We start from the raw sequence: 19,414 nt of genomic DNA, 5'->3' as shown, positions 1-19,414 counted from the left end.
TTCCAATTATACTAACTACAAGATAACACATTTGAGAGAAGAAGGCCAGACTTGTACAGGTTTGTCCTATAATCTCAACTATACGTTAGAAGACATGTGGCAACAGTTGCGAGAGACTCGGGATCAACCAAATGTAAGGCGCAGAATTAAGCTGCTGAAGGGACTGTAAAATAGGAAAGCTTTGATGATGATCGATTCAAAACTTTACTGATGCAACACATGAGATTTTGCTGCAATCTTCATCACTTGTGTTCTATCTGCAGTAGAGGAAACCATCTAAGTAGATTTTTTGAAACTCCCCTACCACAGACTTTCAATGCTCAATGCTTTTAAAAAAGAGAAAAAAAGACGAATAGAACAGTAATCCAATTAACTATTTTAAAATAATCACTGTGATGATTTGCTTAGCTCATCATTATGGGATCTTCGTCATCTTGTCTTTTTCATTACAGTTCTTCCTTGCAGCTTTCAGTCTACAGTGTCCATATCCTATCTTCATTATAAAGCCAGTGAGTAAAGAAGCAGTCCCTCATATCTATCTGTCACTGCTTTGTTTGATTTATTCTATGCATTGTGTTTGTTTTCACAGGGAAGAATTTTGTGATGTTTAATCAATAACAACGCAGTTCACAGTAAACCACACGGAACCGACTGTGTCACCCTGGTCTGAATGGCAAACACCGAGGAAATTGTGAAAGACAGTGATGAATAGGAAAGTTAAATCGTGAAATAAAGTGGGCTTTTAAGATGGAGCACCACTGGCAATAAAATTGGGATTAAATAACATCTTGAAATAAATTTCTAACGAGAAAAGACATAAACTAAAAACATCTGCTGAACTGTGTCACTGCATTACTTGTCATAAAAGACAAGAATGAGTTTATACTGCATTTTCCTCTACTATTCCTAAAAGATGTACATATTGATTTATTGTCTCTGGATCTTTTAGAGCACCCTCTCAGATTTTATCTCTAGCTTTAAAAAATTCTAGACAACAAGCACGATTTTAGGCTGTCGAGAAGAAAACTAATCCCATAATATGAGTGTGCTTATTTTATTTGGCTTTAAATTCAGCATTTTATGTCTTGAATGGGCTGGTTAATTCTCTGTTTTTAGTACTTCCACACCATTCAGTAAAGAGGAATAAGGGTATCAGGGGGACGATGGAGTGTGGAGCCACAGGGTTGTCCAGTCAAGTTACCGAGCAAATGAAATTCAGTGGAATTGGCCTGTTGGTGACACACGAGGAATAAAAGTGTTTGTGTTTTTATCTTATCTTAGAAAATACATTAATTGAAATAAATGAATAGCAAGCTTGCAGACGTTTATTTCCTTCTATGTGTGTGTGTGTGTTTGTGTGTGGCTCAAAATAAGGTTGAAAAAATGGTTTAATTACGTCACTTAATCTCTTGAATTAAGTCTTTCAACAGACACCGTCACGGTCTACATTTGCTCGAGTGAAGAGGCTATAAAAACAAAGGATTTAAATGAAACATAACCAATGTCTGCTTGACTGAATGCGGTTGTTTACACAATCTATGAAGACATTAATGTTAGGTTTCTAATGTCTGAAAAGGGTTAATACGAAAGATTTGTGGCGATCGCTTGCCTTTCCCTTCACTGGTCTGAATAACTCCCATTTGGTGAGCTGCTTTGTCTTGTCTGTGTGTGCTGTCAGTGTCAGTGGTTACATTCAAATGAAAGTTAAGCTATGTTACTGATTATTTCTCCAGGGTTTAATCATATCATTGTATCAATTTGATATTGGCTATTTTGGGTCTTTACAATGATTTATCCTCAATCGAACGAGATTTTCTGCCATGTGGCTTTAAATTATGAGGCTATAAGTATTTTGCTTTACTTCATTAACCTTTTTATCTTACTTTTCTGAAATCAAAACACCTTTACTGTTAACCTAGGGTTGTACAAGCTAGTCTTGCAGCAGCAGCTGTCGTCTCCCCTTAGGACGTTTTTGTGGAGAAGAAAAAATGTCTCTGCTTCAAAGTGGCAGGAAGCCAGCTACTAGTTTCTGCCTTTGTCCCTCCAGACACGTTTGTTTATCTCCATCCTGTCACAGTTGTTCCCACCTGCTACATCACTTCACAAAGGTATGGTTTTATGAGCTAGCTGCTAGAACTAAAATAAACATTGCATGTGTGTTCATCCTCTTTAGGTGGTACTTGTGTGTTTGGTTTTTATGTATAAACAATGAGAGTGTGTGGTATTCTCTTTTAGATCTGCTCTGTGTCTCTTAGGTTTCAACACAGCTATGGTCAGCAGTGGTAGCATCAATATCAGTTATAAATTAACTTGAAATGGGTAACTGTGTCAAAATGTTTTATTTGGATTGATGTTTTGCATTGAGTTAATTCATATTGAACCCTGCTTTTGTGCATAGCTGTTAAATATACTTTTGTAGGCTAATTGCAAGCTATGTTTGTTTAAGAAAATGATGCCATATTGGCTTTTGAGATGCAAACATGCCTGCACAAAGAATTTTTGCATAATTGTATGCCTGTAATATTGGCTTCCCTGGGAGCATTAAAATCATTACTAGCTAAAGCAATAGGTTTATGTAACAGCTTGCTTTTCTTTCCCTCACACCAACATATCCAATACATCTCTACTGCAGAGCTTCTGTTTCACCGTGACCTTACTCCTACTCTCCGCCTCTGTTTTGTTTTAATGTTAATTTACTCCGTATTAATTGTACATGATATTTAACTGAAACTGTATGATTGCAGCATTGCACGTTTGTTAGTTCAATATGCTAAGTATCTGCTATGCTAAGCCCTTCATGGATCGTGGCATTGGGAAGGGCTTGCATGGTCTAGTGATCTACAGAGCTTTGTCATTGTGAGCTCCTGGTAGGGTCTCCCAAGGCGAACAGGTCTGGAGTGAAGACCTAGACGAACAAAATCCGAAAACCCCCATGCAGTAGGAACACAGGTAAACTTGTACCCTGCTCAGTGTAGGGTTACCAGGACCCACCCCTGAAGCCTGGCTGGGGGGTGGTGTTCGTCAGTGAGCCCATGGTGGCCGGGCAGCCCACATAACCCAGCTGGGCTTAGCCCGAAAAGGGGATGTGGGAGGATCATGTGGTTCCCACCACCCATAAGGTCCAATATGGGGGGCAGGTGAAATGCTGCCAAGGCAGTAGTGGACAGGGACACAAGCTCCGAACTGGCTGCCACAAAGTTGGAGTTTATCCCGGTGGATGAGAGGGTCGCCTCCATGCGGCTTAAAGTTACAGGGAGGAAAACTCTGACTGTTGTTTGTGCTTATGTACCAAACAGCATTTCAGAGTATTCAGCCTTCTTGGAGCGAGTGGTTGGGGTTATGGAAAGGGCCCCACCGACAGACTCCATAGTTCTACTGGGCGCGATGACTGGGTAACTTGGAAGGGGGTGATTGGGAGGAATGGCCTGCCCGATCTAAACCTGAGCAGTGAGTTGTTGTCGGACTTCTGTGCTAGTCATGCTTTCTCCATAACAAACACCATGTTCGAACACTCGGGTGAAGAGCGGTGCTGAGCTTTTAACTGACCACCATCTGGTGATGGATCAGATGGCGGGGAAAACTGCGGGCCAGACCTGGTAGACCCAAGCGTGTCGTGAGGGTGTGCTAGGTGAGGATGATTTCAACTACCACCTCCGTGAAAAGTTCTCTCTTGTGCCAGAGGAGGTAGGGGACATGCAGTCCAAGAGGCTTGTTGGTGCCTGTCACGGCGGCAACCCAAATTTTAAATTTTAAAAAAGAAATTCTGATCCTTCCCAAATCTTTTCTTTTTTTCTGAAAATAAGGGGAAGATTTCCCGACCTTTACAAACCTTTGAAATCAATCGCATGTGAAAGTTGTTCTCATTTAACTGCTCGCATGTGAAAAGCTCAGCAGTAAACTCAGCTAATTAAGTTACATAAAATGAGTTGGAAATATTGAGAGAAGTTCATTTTTAAGTTTATTTCTAAAGCGAAAATGCCAAAAATTCACTCTTTCTGTTCTAGTTCAAACATGAACATAATTGTCAGGTCTATTTTGATTATAAGCTCAATATCTTTGGTTAAACAAAAAGGGATAGTTAAAGTTGCTATTTTACCTGAAGAGAGAACTTAATTAGATTATTTGATAATGGAAATAAGCATTAGCTAAAGGTTTTATAGTCCATGGGACTTAAGTATATGTTCAACCTCTGACTGTGATTTTGATTGTCACAAAACAGAAATTAGGGTAAGGAAATCTGTTTAAATTCTATTACATTCATTGCACAAAACAAATGTTCATATTCTTTGCAGTAGTTATATGTTGTTTATCTCTGTAGTGTAAAATTAGTTTAAAAGGACGTCATAAATGACAACATCAATATCTGCGTCAGAGGGACTTTAATGTGCTCTCAGCATCACAGAAGACCCAGTCTTAGCAGACAGAGTCTTGTGGAGCCGAGGCCTGATGGAGTTTTAATAGATAAATGTTGGCAGGATGTGTTTCAGGCTCTTCAATAACAGCAGGATGTGGATATCCAGACAATGGTTTTTAAATTGTGATGGATGGATGCAATTGGTCTCATAAGCACAGATGGGAAGAGCATTGGTTACTGGCATAAAGGACGGAGGAGGACATAAGAGGTATTATGGTGGAAAAGATGGCAGCATGAATAAGAGCAGGATGACTGGCAGAAGGGGATGGAAGTTAGGTGAAAGTGCAAATCAGTGCTTATTAAGAAAGCTCAAATGGACATTGACGAGTTGATAACAAACTTCTTGGTTGGTGGGGATTTTATTGAAGGCAAGCAGCAGCAGGTGTCTGATTTGAAGTGAGGTGTTGATATGGTCACTGTCTGTCTGCTGCCTTAGTTTTTCACCATCAGCTCTTTGCTTTAATGATTTTCTCATCTTGTCCAGCTCTGAGGTTAGGTTAGCTACAAAGCTACCTTGTCTGAAGGATGGACGTATCGTTTCATGGTGTATTGACTAACGTCAGTAGAAGCTAAGGTTCATTCTGATGCATGTAAAAACCCTATTTTGAAAAAAGGCTGTGACAGGTTGTGTTTCTGAGTCAAATTCACACACACACACACAAATGCACATTTAATTTTCTCTTCTTTATTCAGTCTATAAAAGAAATCAAAACTTAGATATTAAAAAGCTTTATGTTTTTCACTATATTTTCTCCTTAATTTGCTGTTTGCTTGATGGTTTGATAAGTTAATTTCTTATTATTTCTTATTTTAATTAGAGGTGTAGGTCCATGAGACAGTAGCTCGTAGAAAGTGTTATGGTAAATTCGATGTCTGCTAACCATTTGTCTTTGAAATGACACCTTGTTGTAAAATCCACTGTCTGCAGACCAATGTCTGCTGATTAACACATTGACAATAATCATTCAAATGACCATTGTCTCCGGATTCTGCATCTCCCCAAAGTGCGAGACTTTCCCCCAGGGGGTGTGGCAAGGAGACAGTTGGAGAATACACACGGTGTGTTCTTTCAGGTGTCACCTGAAAGTCCAAACCCTCCTCTTTCTGTATAAATGCTTCTGATTTCCTTTGTTCTGGGTCTCTTCTCACCAAGAACGCTGACTGGTGAGAGCTGACCTCTTTTGCAGAAGAAATAAACACGTGGCCGGCCGGCACAAACATTGAAAGTCTATATTTCACTTCTCATCAGATGTAATAGGATGGTAAGCAAAATCTTAATAGGGAGTTAAGACAAAATTCCATAACAATTTGGCGTTGTCGGCAGGATTTCACGAGCAATCGTTCGAGGCAAAGACACGGGAAGCGATTGGCCGTCCTGAATTATATAATTCAGCCTCTGAACGTCTGTTTAGTTTTTAAGACGGGAGGGCTTAACCGTGTATTTGTCCTGAATCGTTGCCGCTGAAGTCCAACGAACATAGATCAGCGAAAAACCATCTGGTGAGTACTGAAATATTGACTTCTAAATTATTATTTCAAATTTGGGTTTTAGCATTTCCATTTCTCATGATCTTAGCAGGTGGCAAAGTTTTTTGCTGCTTGTAAACTTAAGAAGACGAAGCAGAGGATGTTAAATGTTCGTAAAACGTTTGTCTAATGTAGTTTTTTGCTGCTTGTAAACTTTAAGAAAAACGAAGCAGAGACGTTAAATGTTTGTAGTTTTTTGCTGCTTGTAAACTTTAAGAAAAACGAAGCAGAGACGTTAAATGTTTGTAGTTTTTTGCTGCTTGTAAACTTTAAGAAAAACGAAGCAGAGACGTTAAATGTTTGTAGTTTTTTGCTGCTTGTAAACTTTAAGAAAAACGAAGCAGAGACGTTAAATTAATGTAGTTTTGTTACTACTTGAAGAATAGTCAGTCGTACGACGCTTCCTAGTTGGGGTGGGAAGCAGGGTCCCCGTTGAGGAGCGCGGACTCCGGGGAGGGCCACTTGTTGACGTTATGAGAAAAGAAATGTGGGGGGAAAAAGGTTAAAATATCTAAATGTTTGGGTTCCCAATAGGGGGTCCCTTAGTTTAAAAGACATATCAAAGTTAGAAGAAAAACTGAAGAATAGAGAACAGGAAATAATAAGACAGAACAAAATTCAAAGAGAGTTTACTAGAGAAAAAAAAAAAAAGAAAAAAAAAAGAAAAAAAAAAAAAAAAAAAAAAAAAAAAAAAGGAAAAGTGACATCTGTGTGGAAAATCCAGCTGGTAACTAAAAGCACTTCTAAAAAACTTTTGTTGTTTGTCCAAAGAAAACACTGTACTAAAACAGCCTTACAGGAGATCTCCAAGTCACTGTGGACTGTCGGTAAGTATGATGTTTTTCAAAGTTTGTGAAAATGTTGTCATCACTCCAAAATCAGACTTTAAACTTAGTAATTCAGTTAAACAAGAAGCCATCGATTCTTTGAGCCTCTTAAGGCAGCAGGAGTCATTGTCCCGGATGATGATTCTCCAAAACACACACCTTTATTTCCTGATAAGAAGATCAGAGATAAAAAATAAAAAAAATCAGCCAACACAGTGGCGTGTTTTTCAGGGTCTGCAAGCAGGTAATGCAGCCAATTAATACAATATTTGTATCAATGGTCAACTTTTTCATACATCTAATTTGAGGCTCCAGGTTTACACAGGAAGCTAATTCTGGTTTGCTTTCAACTTCAGCACACGAGGCCATACATTCACACGTCTGTTTCAAGAATACTGTGAAAGCCAATGAAGCGCTCAGACAGTCTTGAATCCTTTGTTTTCTCTCCAGACACTACTTCGTTACAATATGCTGATGACCTAAAGATTTGCATCCCACTTTGCAGGTCTATTCTGATGTTGATATTCTATTCTCACACTAACAACTCAGATCCTGTCTCTTTCAGGAAATGCAGGCGAGGATGCCGCTGGCTGCAAACAGAGCGACATTCCAACACACTGATTTTGTATCAATTCCTGTTACCATTTCCAACTTTCTTACAGCAACACAGCCCTTCGCCACACCACAGGAAAAGACGCTCCAGTGCCACACAGAAAAGGAAGCTGTGTGATGTGGACCTGACGATAAATCTTTCCTGCCTAAACATTTCTTTCCTCACTTGGCATAAGTGACACATGGGTTGAACCATGTGTCAAAAGGGGGGAAGAATAATGCTATAACCCAACATTGTTTTCACTAAAGGATTTTCAGATTTTCTTCAAGTTTCATCAATCATGAATGGTTTGTGCAACGCATAACAGGTAAAACAAAACGATCACACCCACTCACCCACCACAGAAGGACCATTTGAACACCTGACGATAGATTTAATAATTGCTTAGTAATAGATCGACATGTGGTCGAACTGAATTGAAGTATTCCCAGCAAAATACCAAAAGAGGCTCTGCTAACAGAGATTATTCCCAGCTCACTTTGTCAATTCTGCAATAACCCAAATTAATACATTTCTTGCTATTAACCTCAAACAACATTGTTTATAACACCCTGCCAGAAAATGACACTCTAAAATCAAATTAGCGTAGTGTTGTGAGGAAACAGGACTGCCAGGGACAAAAGCCTATTGTCCTTATGCATATTAGAATAAGGAAAACATTTAACATACACATAAGACCTTTTGCAATTCTTTTACACACAGAGTTTGTAGCCAGACCACTCCATTCCACTCACACAAGGAAATATGTTAAAATATTGCAAAACTTATTCTGTCTATCTGTGTTAACAGGTAAAATCACCACCAGCTTCCACTTCACGCCATGATTGCCAGCCTGATGACTGAGTGGGGGTGGAGGGCCTGAGAAGGAAGCACCGGCCTTCCAAATGATGACAGAGAACGACGCGGGTCCACGCCAACCACGGAAGGAAGATCCCCGAGGCAACGGAGGAGCCAAGCTGCCAACCGGAACGACAGAGGAGGAGCAGATGACACATGGACGAACGGCACAAGGAGGAACACACGCCGAGGAGGAACAACACGAGGACGAATGGTGCAAGGACGCACAGACGCCAAGGAAGATGGATGACATCAGGAACGAATGGTGCAAGGACGCACAGACGCCAGAGAGGACGACGCAAGGAATCAACTCAATAAACGCCAACTAGACGTGTTTCAACAAACTACACCATGGCACGTATTGGTGTGGAATTAAATATCCAAGCTCGGGTATACACAAACAACTCAGTTTTAGTCAATGGGTCACTCGACCCACATGGCTCCCAATTTAACATGCTGGTAGATTTTAAGACGGTCAAGCGGACCTCTGGAACTGAAAACAACCATTCTGATGAATATGAGAACATTACCAGCATCATCAACATATGCAAGATGCCATTCAACCCCCACCAGCAGTGAATGACTTTCTAGGCTAAAATCTTAGAGCCAAGGATGGCCATCACGGTTTTTAATAATAATTTTCTTTTTGCTCTGCATCTTAATTCCATGCGTGTTAAAATGGCTGTTTGATGTGCTCATAACAAAGATGATTTACTCCTCCACGTATGTTCATGTGTATGCCAATAAGGCCGACCAAAATTCAACCTCTGTTCACATTCCTGAAACCAAATCAGACTTTGATGATAACATTTTGTAAATGTTTATTTTTATTTTCTTTGTTTTGCTTTGTGTTGGTTTGGTTTTGTTTGTTTGTTTTTATATTCCCATTATTTTCTCTCTTGTAGACAACCGCCAGGATGATATATTTTTCAATCTGTGTGAATTAGTGATAATAGTTATGACTATTTTTAATTTTGTTCCCTTTCATTTTTTTAATTCCTTTTTATTTTTCTTAAGGTTGTTTTGTTTTCTGTTAGTGATTAGTTCTACTCAATTGAAAGAAAGTGGTTGGTGATTTCTAATTTTTATCTTTTTAAAATTCAATTTCAATATTGTTTTCCTTTAGTTTTTACATCATTTCATTTTATTCTTCTTAGTTTATTCTTTTTATTTTTTCTTAAGTTTGTCTCCTATCAGTGATTAATTGAATCAAAAAGGGGGGAATGTTATGGTAAATTCGATGTCTGCTAACCATTTGTCTTTGAAATGACACCTTGTTGTAAAATCCACTGTCTGCAGACCAATGTCTGCTGATTAACACATTGACAATAATCATTCAAATGACCATTGTCTCCGGATTCTGCATCTCCCCAAAGTGCGAGACTTTCCCCCAGGGGGTGTGGCAAGGAGACAGTTGGAGAATACACACGGTGTGTTCTTTCAGGTGTCACCTGAAAGTCCAAACCCTCCTCTTTCTGTATAAATGCTTCTGATTTCCTTTGTTCTGGGTCTCTTCTCACCAAGAACGCTGACTGGTGAGAGCTGACCTCTTTTGCAGAAGAAATAAACACGTGGCCGGCCGGCACAAACATTGAAAGTCTATATTTCACTTCTCATCAGATGTAATAGGATGGTAAGCAAAATCTTAATAGGGAGTTAAGACAAAATTCCATAACAAAAGTAAAACAACCTGTCAGCACACAAGGTCGAATGAGGCCTGCCACCATGTTACTGACAGATTATTGTCAACTGGTGACCCCAAAAATTGTACAAAACTACAACTGCTAGCAGTTGGAGAATAACAAATCCTTCTATATTTACAATCCAGATTAATTCAGAGACAAAGGGCAAACAATTTTTTATAGTCACTCACGCTAATTGCCATGTAGGCACTATATTCTCCTGACTACCTGTCGCTCAAATTTGTCCTTTGTAGAGGACATTTATAAACACCCCCCCCTCACCCCCTGCATCCTACTAAAGTAACTCCTTTTGTACTCTAAAGAAGACATTCAGGATTTTATTTTGATACCAAATATGTAGGTGTGGGCCTTTGGGAACTTCCTCTTTCTCTTCAAAGAGAATGGTGAACATCACCACAAGCACATTTTATGGAAATTTACAACAAGTAAGTTAAAATGAATTGTCATTAAGCTATATATGCTTCAAAATGTTGTTGTTTTATTATACATGAACCTCTTTAGAAGATGTAAAGTCATTTTCTAAAATAATTTAACAATATTTTCTTGAAAAAGGTCCTTGTTTAAAAAATGTCCTCTGTAGTGGATATTTGTAGTTATTTTTTTACCTGGTTCAGGAGGATATAGCCCTGCAGTCTCAAAGTGTTGCTATGCTGGCTGAAATTAAGAAAAACAAAGTAAGAAAAAGGGATCAGTTATAGATTAGCTTTCTTAAATCATTAACATAACATATTTGTATAATTATATATGTAAGACTTGTTGATCAATTCTTCTTTTAATTTTTACGTCAGAATCAGACAGTAAGACACAGCGCTCTGATCGACTGAAAGCATGATCTTTAGCTAAATGCTAAGTGTCAGAAAACAATGAAGTGTTGTGAGAAAAGTAGAACATGAACGATTTATGATTAACATGTGCACCATGCCTCCCAAACTTTATGAAAACTACATAGTTGAAGAAAATAGTAAGCTGGTGATAAATAAAGATTCAAATAAATAATAATACATTCATACTTTACATTTATATGATTACTTTGTCCTAACTTTTGTCTATTTAGGCATCCATATAAACTTGACACACAGGCATTTAAACACACTGGAAAAGATAAAACTTTATTTCTCCCTGTTGTAACAATACAAAGTCAACAAGTGCAATAACAATCCAACTTAAAACGGTACATTCTATCTAAATACATAGACAGAACGTGGTGCACATCATCTTCATCACTACCACACCCAAAAAAAGTGAGGTATCAACCACTACAAAGCTTCTGTGTACAGGTGGGTATTCAACTGTAAGGCAACTGTAACCATGACAACCTGGAGAGACTAAAACAGATGTGCGCCTCCTTCCCATGGTTTTTTTCTGTCCTTTTTTTGATATGGGAAGAGGGTTTAGCTGATACGATTTACAGTACCACATCACATCAGACCAGAGTCAAAACTGTTTTCAACAAAATAGAAAACATCACAAAACCAAGTCGTAACATTAAGAACCGGGGGAGATATCCCATACGTCTTCGAGGAAATTCCATTCTTGACCCTGCTTCTGCTAGTCAGAGGCAAAGTGAAGCTTTTATTTGAATTCCCTGGGTTCGACTAATGTTTTTACATAATTGGTGAGACTAGCAGACCTCTTTGTCCTCATTATAGGTCAAAACACACAGTATGGAGCCCTGACAAGCAACATGTTATCTCTTTCACACATCACATTTTTCCCAACTTATCCAGCATTGGGGACTAATTAAATCTTCCATGTCCTGTTGCACCTGTTAAAAATCTTCCTTCCTGTTTGCTGCTGCTATTCACACTATCGGAACAAGTGAGAGTAATTTGCAGCCACTACTGGGCTCTGGGCCAATTATTTCGCCTGGACACTTGCTGTCTCTCTGCTCCTAGAAGTCACAGCACAAGTCTGCTGGGGCACACATGCAATTAAACTTTCGTTATTAAAATTGGAATTAAGTTGCTCTACCAACTCAGCAAATTTGAAGGTTATTGCAGATAACTTGCACACATTTTCAGGTATCAGCGTTCTTATGACCAATTCTGAACTGTAATGCTATCTGGTTAGGATTTTAGCAGACAGGCAGGCTCGGCTGTTGCCAGATGACAATTTGCAGATGCAAGATTGGAACAGACATCCTCCTCCTGCTGTACCTGGCTCCTGTCTCCCTGGTCTTTACATCCTACCATACATGTAAAAAAACTGGCACCAGCAGCTGCTTTGTGCGTTTTTCCCCCAAAAAAGAAAGGACAACTGGATTTTTCAGTTTGCCATTAAGTCTGTGGATCTATTATTCAAGTGAGATCAAATATTCTCAATGTTTCTGATAATCAGCTTTGTGTCTTTAGAAATAATATTTTAAGGAGGACTGACTAACATTTGACTTCCAGCTATATGCAAAGACCTTCTGCTTTTTTTTCTTTGTTCACAGAGAGTTTACGTAAAAATATTTCTGAACCATAAGCAAAACAGCTCTGCTAAAAATTGCTCTACTGAAGAAGATATCACCAAAAAGCTTAAAACATTTTTTTTCTATTCATGTCAAAATGCAAAGCAATTATTTGATTAAATGAGCAAAAGAATAGACAGATTGATAAATAATTTAATCAATGTTCAACTGCAGTTCTAGGTTACTATACTTTAGTAATTTTCTAAACATGTAAATAATTTGTTGATCCACAATACCACATTTTCACTGGTTTTTGACTGTTGGTAGAGTAATGCAAACCATTTCAACACCTTGGGCCGTTGGAAATGACAAGGCAGTTTTCCTTATTCTTCTCAAGAAATAAATGGAGAGTGACAGGGATGAATAGTTGGAGCCATAAAGGACTGTTGGAGCGTGCCTTCAGAAGGTGATCATAACAATAATGATTTAAGTCTTTTCCTTTACAAAGCTCACATAAATCCTTGGAGGTCTTTTTAGGGGTTCATTATCCTGAAATTCTTTGGGCCCATTTCACTGACTTCTTATGAAACGTAGGCTGAGCCAAAGCGTATGCGGCACACCTCAGTGATTACCCAGAAATAACTTCTTGACTTCTACATACCGTGTCATCCCTGTGATTAAGCTACTGTACATTATTGCTGACAGTGAAGGGGATTCTGATGGATTTTTTTTTTTTTTTTTTACATTTTCTACTATGGCTAACCGCTTACAATTGTCTATTACCAATGCAGGATATAGAGTGTTCCTTATAAAGGAGCTAATGGATAATCTTTTGCATTATATTGCTAATGAATCTGCTTTATGCAGCTGTCAGACAAATGAAATTGACACACACAAACTATAAGTAACTGTTTGGGTTTGTTGTAAATTTGTAGGCTCATCCCCAAGGTGCACGGTTGTGTTTAACTTGGCATGAAGCTCTTTGCTGTTGTGAAGGAACCCCTGATCCTAAATCCGGTTTCGGGTGAAGAGACAGAGCTCTTGACGACTGCATGTTAAGATTTTGAACCAGCAGCAGTTTAACTGTATGGCGCTGTGTCCTTGTCAGAAAAAATTCAGAGAAATCACTTAAAACAAAAAAGACCTAAAACATTTCATACAAGATACTGTTTTTCAGGATGGCTGCAGAGACATTTAGTATGGTTTCAGTAAGTAACAGAAACATATTACATTCTAAGTGAGATGCTCAGCATCAATCTAAGCCGTTACATGTTCAGAAAGTTAGCCACTCAAATATTTCTCTGACTAGTTCACATAAATAAATCACCGAATAGACAACCCACAACTGTGTCTAACTGCTACTGAACACAAAGTGACACAGCAGTGTAATAAACATTTTATATCTAGAAAGATTAGCTTTTTTTCTTTAAAACAGCCAAGCTTCTTCACTTGCGAGGACGGTTTATCCAGTTGGATTTGTTTGGGACACTGCAAGCCTTGACAGCTGTTTTAGGGGAACGCTACAACTCTTTGAGAAGTCAAATGTATTTCTCTGTCCTCTGTTGTGGCAGCAGAAGTTATAGATTCCCCTTTGTCGTGCCATACAGGCTTGTTTTTGTTAGTCCGCCAGTGTTTTGTGCTCATTAGAAAGGGGCAGTAGTCACCACAAACTACTACAGAATGGCTAGGCCAACAGTGGTTTTGTGTCTTCTGTCCAGTGACTGTGGGACATCTTCTCTGTACCATGTAAGGAAACCAGGTTTTGCTACTCTTCTGTTCTCCCACTCGCAGCATCATTCTGCCATAAGAGAAAAACAGAAAGAGAAATTAGCCATGGAAATGACAGATAAAGAAATTCCTCCATCCATTTTCTATACCCGCTTAATCCAACTCAGGGTCACGGGGGAGCTGGAGCCTATCCCAACTGTCATTGGGCAAGAGGCGTGGTACACCCTGGACAGGCCGCCAGTCCATCACAGGGTCACGCAGAGACAAACGAGACACACAACCATGCACGCTCACACTCACTCCTAGGGACAATTTAGAGTCACCAATTAACCTAACATCCATGGTTTTGGGCAGTGGGAGGAAGCGAGCATACCCGGAGAGAACCCACACATACACGGGGAGAACATGCACACTCCACACAGAAAGGCTCCAGCTGGGAATCAAAGTGGAACCCTCTTGCTCTGAGGCGACGGTGCCAACCAGCACACAACCGTGCAGCCCCAGATAAAGAAATGTATCATCAAAATGCAAACTTTGATTTTCTTAATGTAAAGTTAGATGTGACAACACTTTTCTGTATTTAGTACAGGATAGCATCTGGCATCTGATGATGTAAACAGGTGGTTCTGGTTACTGTTCCTTATTATACTGGTTAAAGGCTGGATAAACAACATACATAGAAACCATCAGCTGTCTGTGACTTTGAGTCCATCTCCGGTCCAAAATGTTTTCCTTCCAAGCCACAGCCGACAGTCCTAATTTAACTTTCTTCAAAGAAATAAAATATTATGTTGTAGGGATGTGCACAACTAACTGAGAAGATGATTACATATTGCTATCCTTGCTAGTCTGACACAGAAATACTAATCAGTTGAATTAATCAAGGTTTGCAACTAAATCACTCATTTAAATGCAAATTTATTTCCAGTTGTAATCTGGTGAAAATTTACCCAAATTAAACATTCCTAAATGCACTGAGATTTCTCTGTTTCCACTAGCTTGACTATGGGCATTCAAGCTGGAAGCATTACATTCACTTCACTGGAGTCCTCTCTGCTACACTCATTCAGACACACAAACAGGTGAAGTAGAGAACAGGAACAACCATAAATTACATCAAAGCGTAACAGAACTGATATGAAACAAACTCACTTCATCCACCTTCCTCGCACATAGTTTGCACAACAGTTTCTTAAATTCTCCAATACATCCAGGTTTGGGACAAACATCTACTGTAATTAAGTATTTTATTAATTTGTGCGGTTGTTGCTGGACACTGTTAAGTGTGGTGCATCAAATCATTCCAGGAGCTAAATTTGTAGAAGTGTGTAGCCGATTTAAAACATCAATTTCATCAATTTCTTAGCTGGTGACGTTAAGTTAAGTTAAGTTAAGTTAAGTTAAGTTAAGGTCATTGCAGACGCTTTTATCCAAAGCGACTTACAATAAGTGTGTTCCACATCGGTAGGCAAAAGAACTTCAGGTCACAAGAAATCATAAGTTCATTTCCTTCCAAAACCAAACAGCTAAGAGCATAACTAGTGCTAGACTAAGTGCGGTAAGTTAGGTACCTAGACAAATGGGAAGACAATTTAAAAAACAAAGACAACTTAGGAAACAAATAAGTGCATAAGGAGCTAGGACGAAATAGGTGATGTCCTAGGAGGGCGGATCTGGGTAGTGTTTTCTGAAGAGATGGGTTTTCAGCCTGCGGCGAAAGATGGGCAGCGACTCAGCTGTCCTGACATCAGTCGGGATGTCAGGTGCTTGATTCGCCACCAAACAGCAATGTGTGGTTCAGTCTCAAACATATCTTACTTTGTGCTGGTGAAATTAATTATATGTAAATAACAGCTGTTCAATGTTTCACATTGGTCAATTGCAATACAATAAGCAACATTATGGCCAATTTATTGAGCCTATACAGCCAAAATAAGCAAATGAGCAACAGCTGGAGCCTATTCCAGCTGGCATTGGGTAACAGACTGGGATGCACGATCTGTTCATTCCAGAGCACCAATGGAAGTTTGATGCAGTTTTAGAGAAAATACCTTAAGTTATTATCCTGTATGCTTCTTTATACTCTTCAAAAAGCCCTTTTATAGCCAAGAGTGCACATGTCTGCATCATCAAATTCTACTGAGTTGCCACAAAAAGTTGTTTGGGATCTTTATAAACACGGACAATTCTTCATGACTGAAATTGCTTCAGATTACAATGTTTGTGCTTTGTGCCTCATATTCCGCACTCTTCTTTATAAAAGAGCATATTGGCTTGAAATTCAGCTCAAGGCCTGAGAGCACAAAGACTAATAAAATGGGGCAGTCTTAGTTTTCAAAAAGAAATCAGATTTACAGGAATATTTTAGAAGTCTTGTAAAGACTCCAAGCCCACCGCAGTTCTATGAATCACATCCACCAAATCCATCTGTTTTGCCCAGAATAAAAGAACTGCATGTACTGAGTGATGGGAAAATGAAAGTTCCCACTTTTCTCTTCTCGTTGGTTATTTACATTGCAGTGTTGCAGAGATAGATTTTTTAGCAACACTGTAACACAGGGTGCTCAAAGGTAGGGCCCAAAGGAGGGGGAACTACTTAATTCAAAGTGAAACCATCACAGCCCAAAAACATACATAAAAATATTGCATACTTGCTTTCTTATGTGTCAGAAGTAACAGCTTTCAAAGAGCTAAACCTGTTCACCAGCTCTTTCTCTGTGGCACAACTCTCTGTCTGTCTGGCTTTATAGCATCTATGATGTTGATTAACTCCCACCACATTGAGAGTGAAGCATTAATTGGACATGGTGTTGGTCCATGTCGACAGACAGGCCAGGATATCGTTCTATTATTACAGCTGAAAACCAGCCAGTGAGTTAAAAGATGGATGTGAACGAGCAGGAGACAGAGCTAGGCTTTCATCACGATCTGACCTGAAAAATATATAAAATGCTGTTTCAGCCTACTGAGTTGAGTGTAGTGTATAGAGTGTAATTTCCTCTGCAGACAGCGTAGCAGATGTTGAAGAACAGGTTTAGGAACGCTTACCTGTGACCAAAGCAAGTGATGCAACAGACAGACTGCGTGATAGAGATTGCATTTACTACACAGGCTGATAACGCTGAGTCATTGCGGGCTGGCTGTAAGCGGCAGTGTTACGATGGCTGGTGAGTCAGGTGTATGCTGAACGTGGTGACAGATGCCATCTCACATGGACCACTCTACCCATGGCTAAACTGGCCCTCTAAGCAAACAGCCTAGAGAGAGTGGGTGGATACTGGCACGACTTGCTGCTGCAACTTGGTGCCAAATGGTTTATCAGTCGCCAAGGGATTCACTGACAAGTTCTGGTTGATTTGCAGTGGTGTCATTTGATGTTGCCCAACATCTAAATTCTCCGACTTTTATCTATGACACTCCTGGCGATTGCTCAGCATAAATTAAACCAACAATGAGTCATGTTTTTTTTGTTTTTTCTAAATCTGGTACGGCTTATTTCTTATCTTGATTGCACAGATATTCTTTTGCAAAGTAAGCCTTGATCGTCTCTGACTGAAGGCAAACTAAATTCAGTGAATATGTGCCCTAAAGCCAGACTGAAACGACAACGGCAGATCAGATATTTATTTGCAGTTTTGAGATTGAGAATATCATTGCAAGCGCACTACAAAAGGAATGTAAAATAAGCAATAACAGAGCAATTCCCACTGCCTGCTCCTTCAAGATTCAAGATAACCAGATGATGCTGCTGCTACTTCTCACTCCTAGTAATTGCAAGTCAGGAAAGACAAACTGCAAATCAAGTCCAACCTTTAATATGATGAAAGCAGTGGACAACAAGGCAGGGTTGTAAAGTACAGAGCAAGAAAAGTGTCATAAAACAAAAATTGGAGCGGGATTTCTCTATTATTTAGGGATATTCAGCATGGTTTCAAATTAGCTGAGCAAATCCAAAATGTTTCAAGTACAAAAGGACTTTTTGGGATAGAAACCCCTCTGATTGTGAATCCCATGTGCAGAAGTCTTTGATCTGAAATCGTACTTGTTTTATAGCCCTAAATAAATTAATTGAACTTGCAGCACTAACTAGAAGGAGACAACATATCCATGCCAATACCCGTGCTGTGTGCTAAAGCAGACTAAATATACCTTCAAATACAAGCTTTAAAAAAATTTTAAAAAATCAATCAATCACCAATTGGGTTGCTGCTGCCATGAAGCAAGTTACCCTATGAGTTAACATCCATCTGGTGGCCATTCCCTGTTTGCAAAGAAACACAGCAACACTCCTATAAAGTAAAGATAAACCACTACATTGAGCAGGCCCACTGTTTTTCTCTTGCCTTCTCTTGATCCATAATATAATGAAGAATGTGAGTTAGGTTTGCTTTGTTTGTTCAAGCTGAAGTGAATATGTGAATAGGAATTTTTAATAAAGGGTATCCATGGAGAGAAAGTAATAACACATTCTCGGGCCGCCCACACTGAACCCCCAGCAGATCAGCCTCAGCACATACCAGCCTGCTCACGTAGTGACATGGTAAGCAGTGTTCCCACATGCTGAATGCCAAGCTGCATTTTCTGTGTGCATGTGGACAAATGATTAGATACTTTCAGTTGCTGCCGGGATTGTTCTGCTGCACTGGTAACCATTTGTGCTTGGTTCCTTAAGTTTCTGTGCGACTGGGTTATTTTAAGATGCTGCCACGCCAGTTTTGGGACTTGACCCGATCTCTGTTTGTTTACATTTGGCCAGCAGATGTTAAACTAAGTGGACCCAGTTTTCTGAACCATTTCCCTGCATCCACCCCCAGGGATAAAGATCTGTACCCCCGCAAATAAAACACAGGCCATCGGATGACGTGCTGCGTGGGCAACATCAACCGTGGCATACATCCAGTATCATCCATTGTGGTGCCTTAACACTTTAAAAAGAAGTGCAAGCATTATCTGGATTCTGAGAAGTGCTGTAAAGAGGCTATTCTAATCTTGCCCCAAAAACTGCTTGTGACTGAATTTTGCTCCAAGCATCTGTCACTTTTTTGCACTGATTGTGCAAGAGCATTTTTAGGTCTTGGTAAATGCTGTTCTGTTTTTTAAAGAGAGGTTACACTTTTGAAGGAGAGATGTTGCGCAAGACGAATCCACATCCTTCCTGAAGCAGTTCCCGTTACTCATCACCGGCATGAGTTACCATTAAAGTAGCCTGCTCTCATTTTTTAGGCCTGCTCAGTTTGCTGAGTTTCTAACACCTTGACATGCACTGCCTTAAAGCTGGCAAACAGCCATTACAGGGCAGCCTGGCCAGCCTAAGATTGATGAGTTCTTTCATACCAAACAGAGTTCGTGTCTAATGAGGAAGCTCCATGGATG

The 19,414-nt window shown here is 39.5% G+C and overlaps 1 protein-coding gene and 1 long non-coding RNA gene across 2 annotated transcripts in view; one reads left to right on the top strand and one right to left on the bottom strand.

Moving 5' to 3' along the window:
- Positions 1-5,273: 5,273 nt before the first annotated feature.
- Positions 5,274-9,807, top strand: LOC142384217 (uncharacterized). Its single transcript, XR_012770036.1, has 2 exons — positions 5,274-5,914; positions 6,713-9,807. It is a non-coding gene; the product is annotated as an uncharacterized LOC142384217 (long non-coding RNA).
- A 1,202-nt stretch (positions 9,808-11,009) lies between these two features.
- shisal1b (shisa like 1b) overlaps positions 11,010-19,414 on the bottom strand; it is a 36,454-nt gene continuing 28,049 nt past the window's right edge. Inside the window, exon 5 of the mRNA XM_075470279.1 lies at positions 11,010-14,111. Within this exon, the coding sequence (XP_075326394.1) occupies position 14,111 (1 nt within the window). The 3' untranslated portion in view covers positions 11,010-14,110. The remainder of the gene's footprint in view (positions 14,112-19,414) is intronic.

This window comes from Odontesthes bonariensis, chromosome 7, assembly GCF_027942865.1.
Source record: "Odontesthes bonariensis isolate fOdoBon6 chromosome 7, fOdoBon6.hap1, whole genome shotgun sequence".
Taxonomy (NCBI): domain Eukaryota; kingdom Metazoa; phylum Chordata; class Actinopteri; order Atheriniformes; family Atherinopsidae; genus Odontesthes; species Odontesthes bonariensis.
This window is presented reverse-complemented; position numbering and strand designations above follow the sequence as displayed.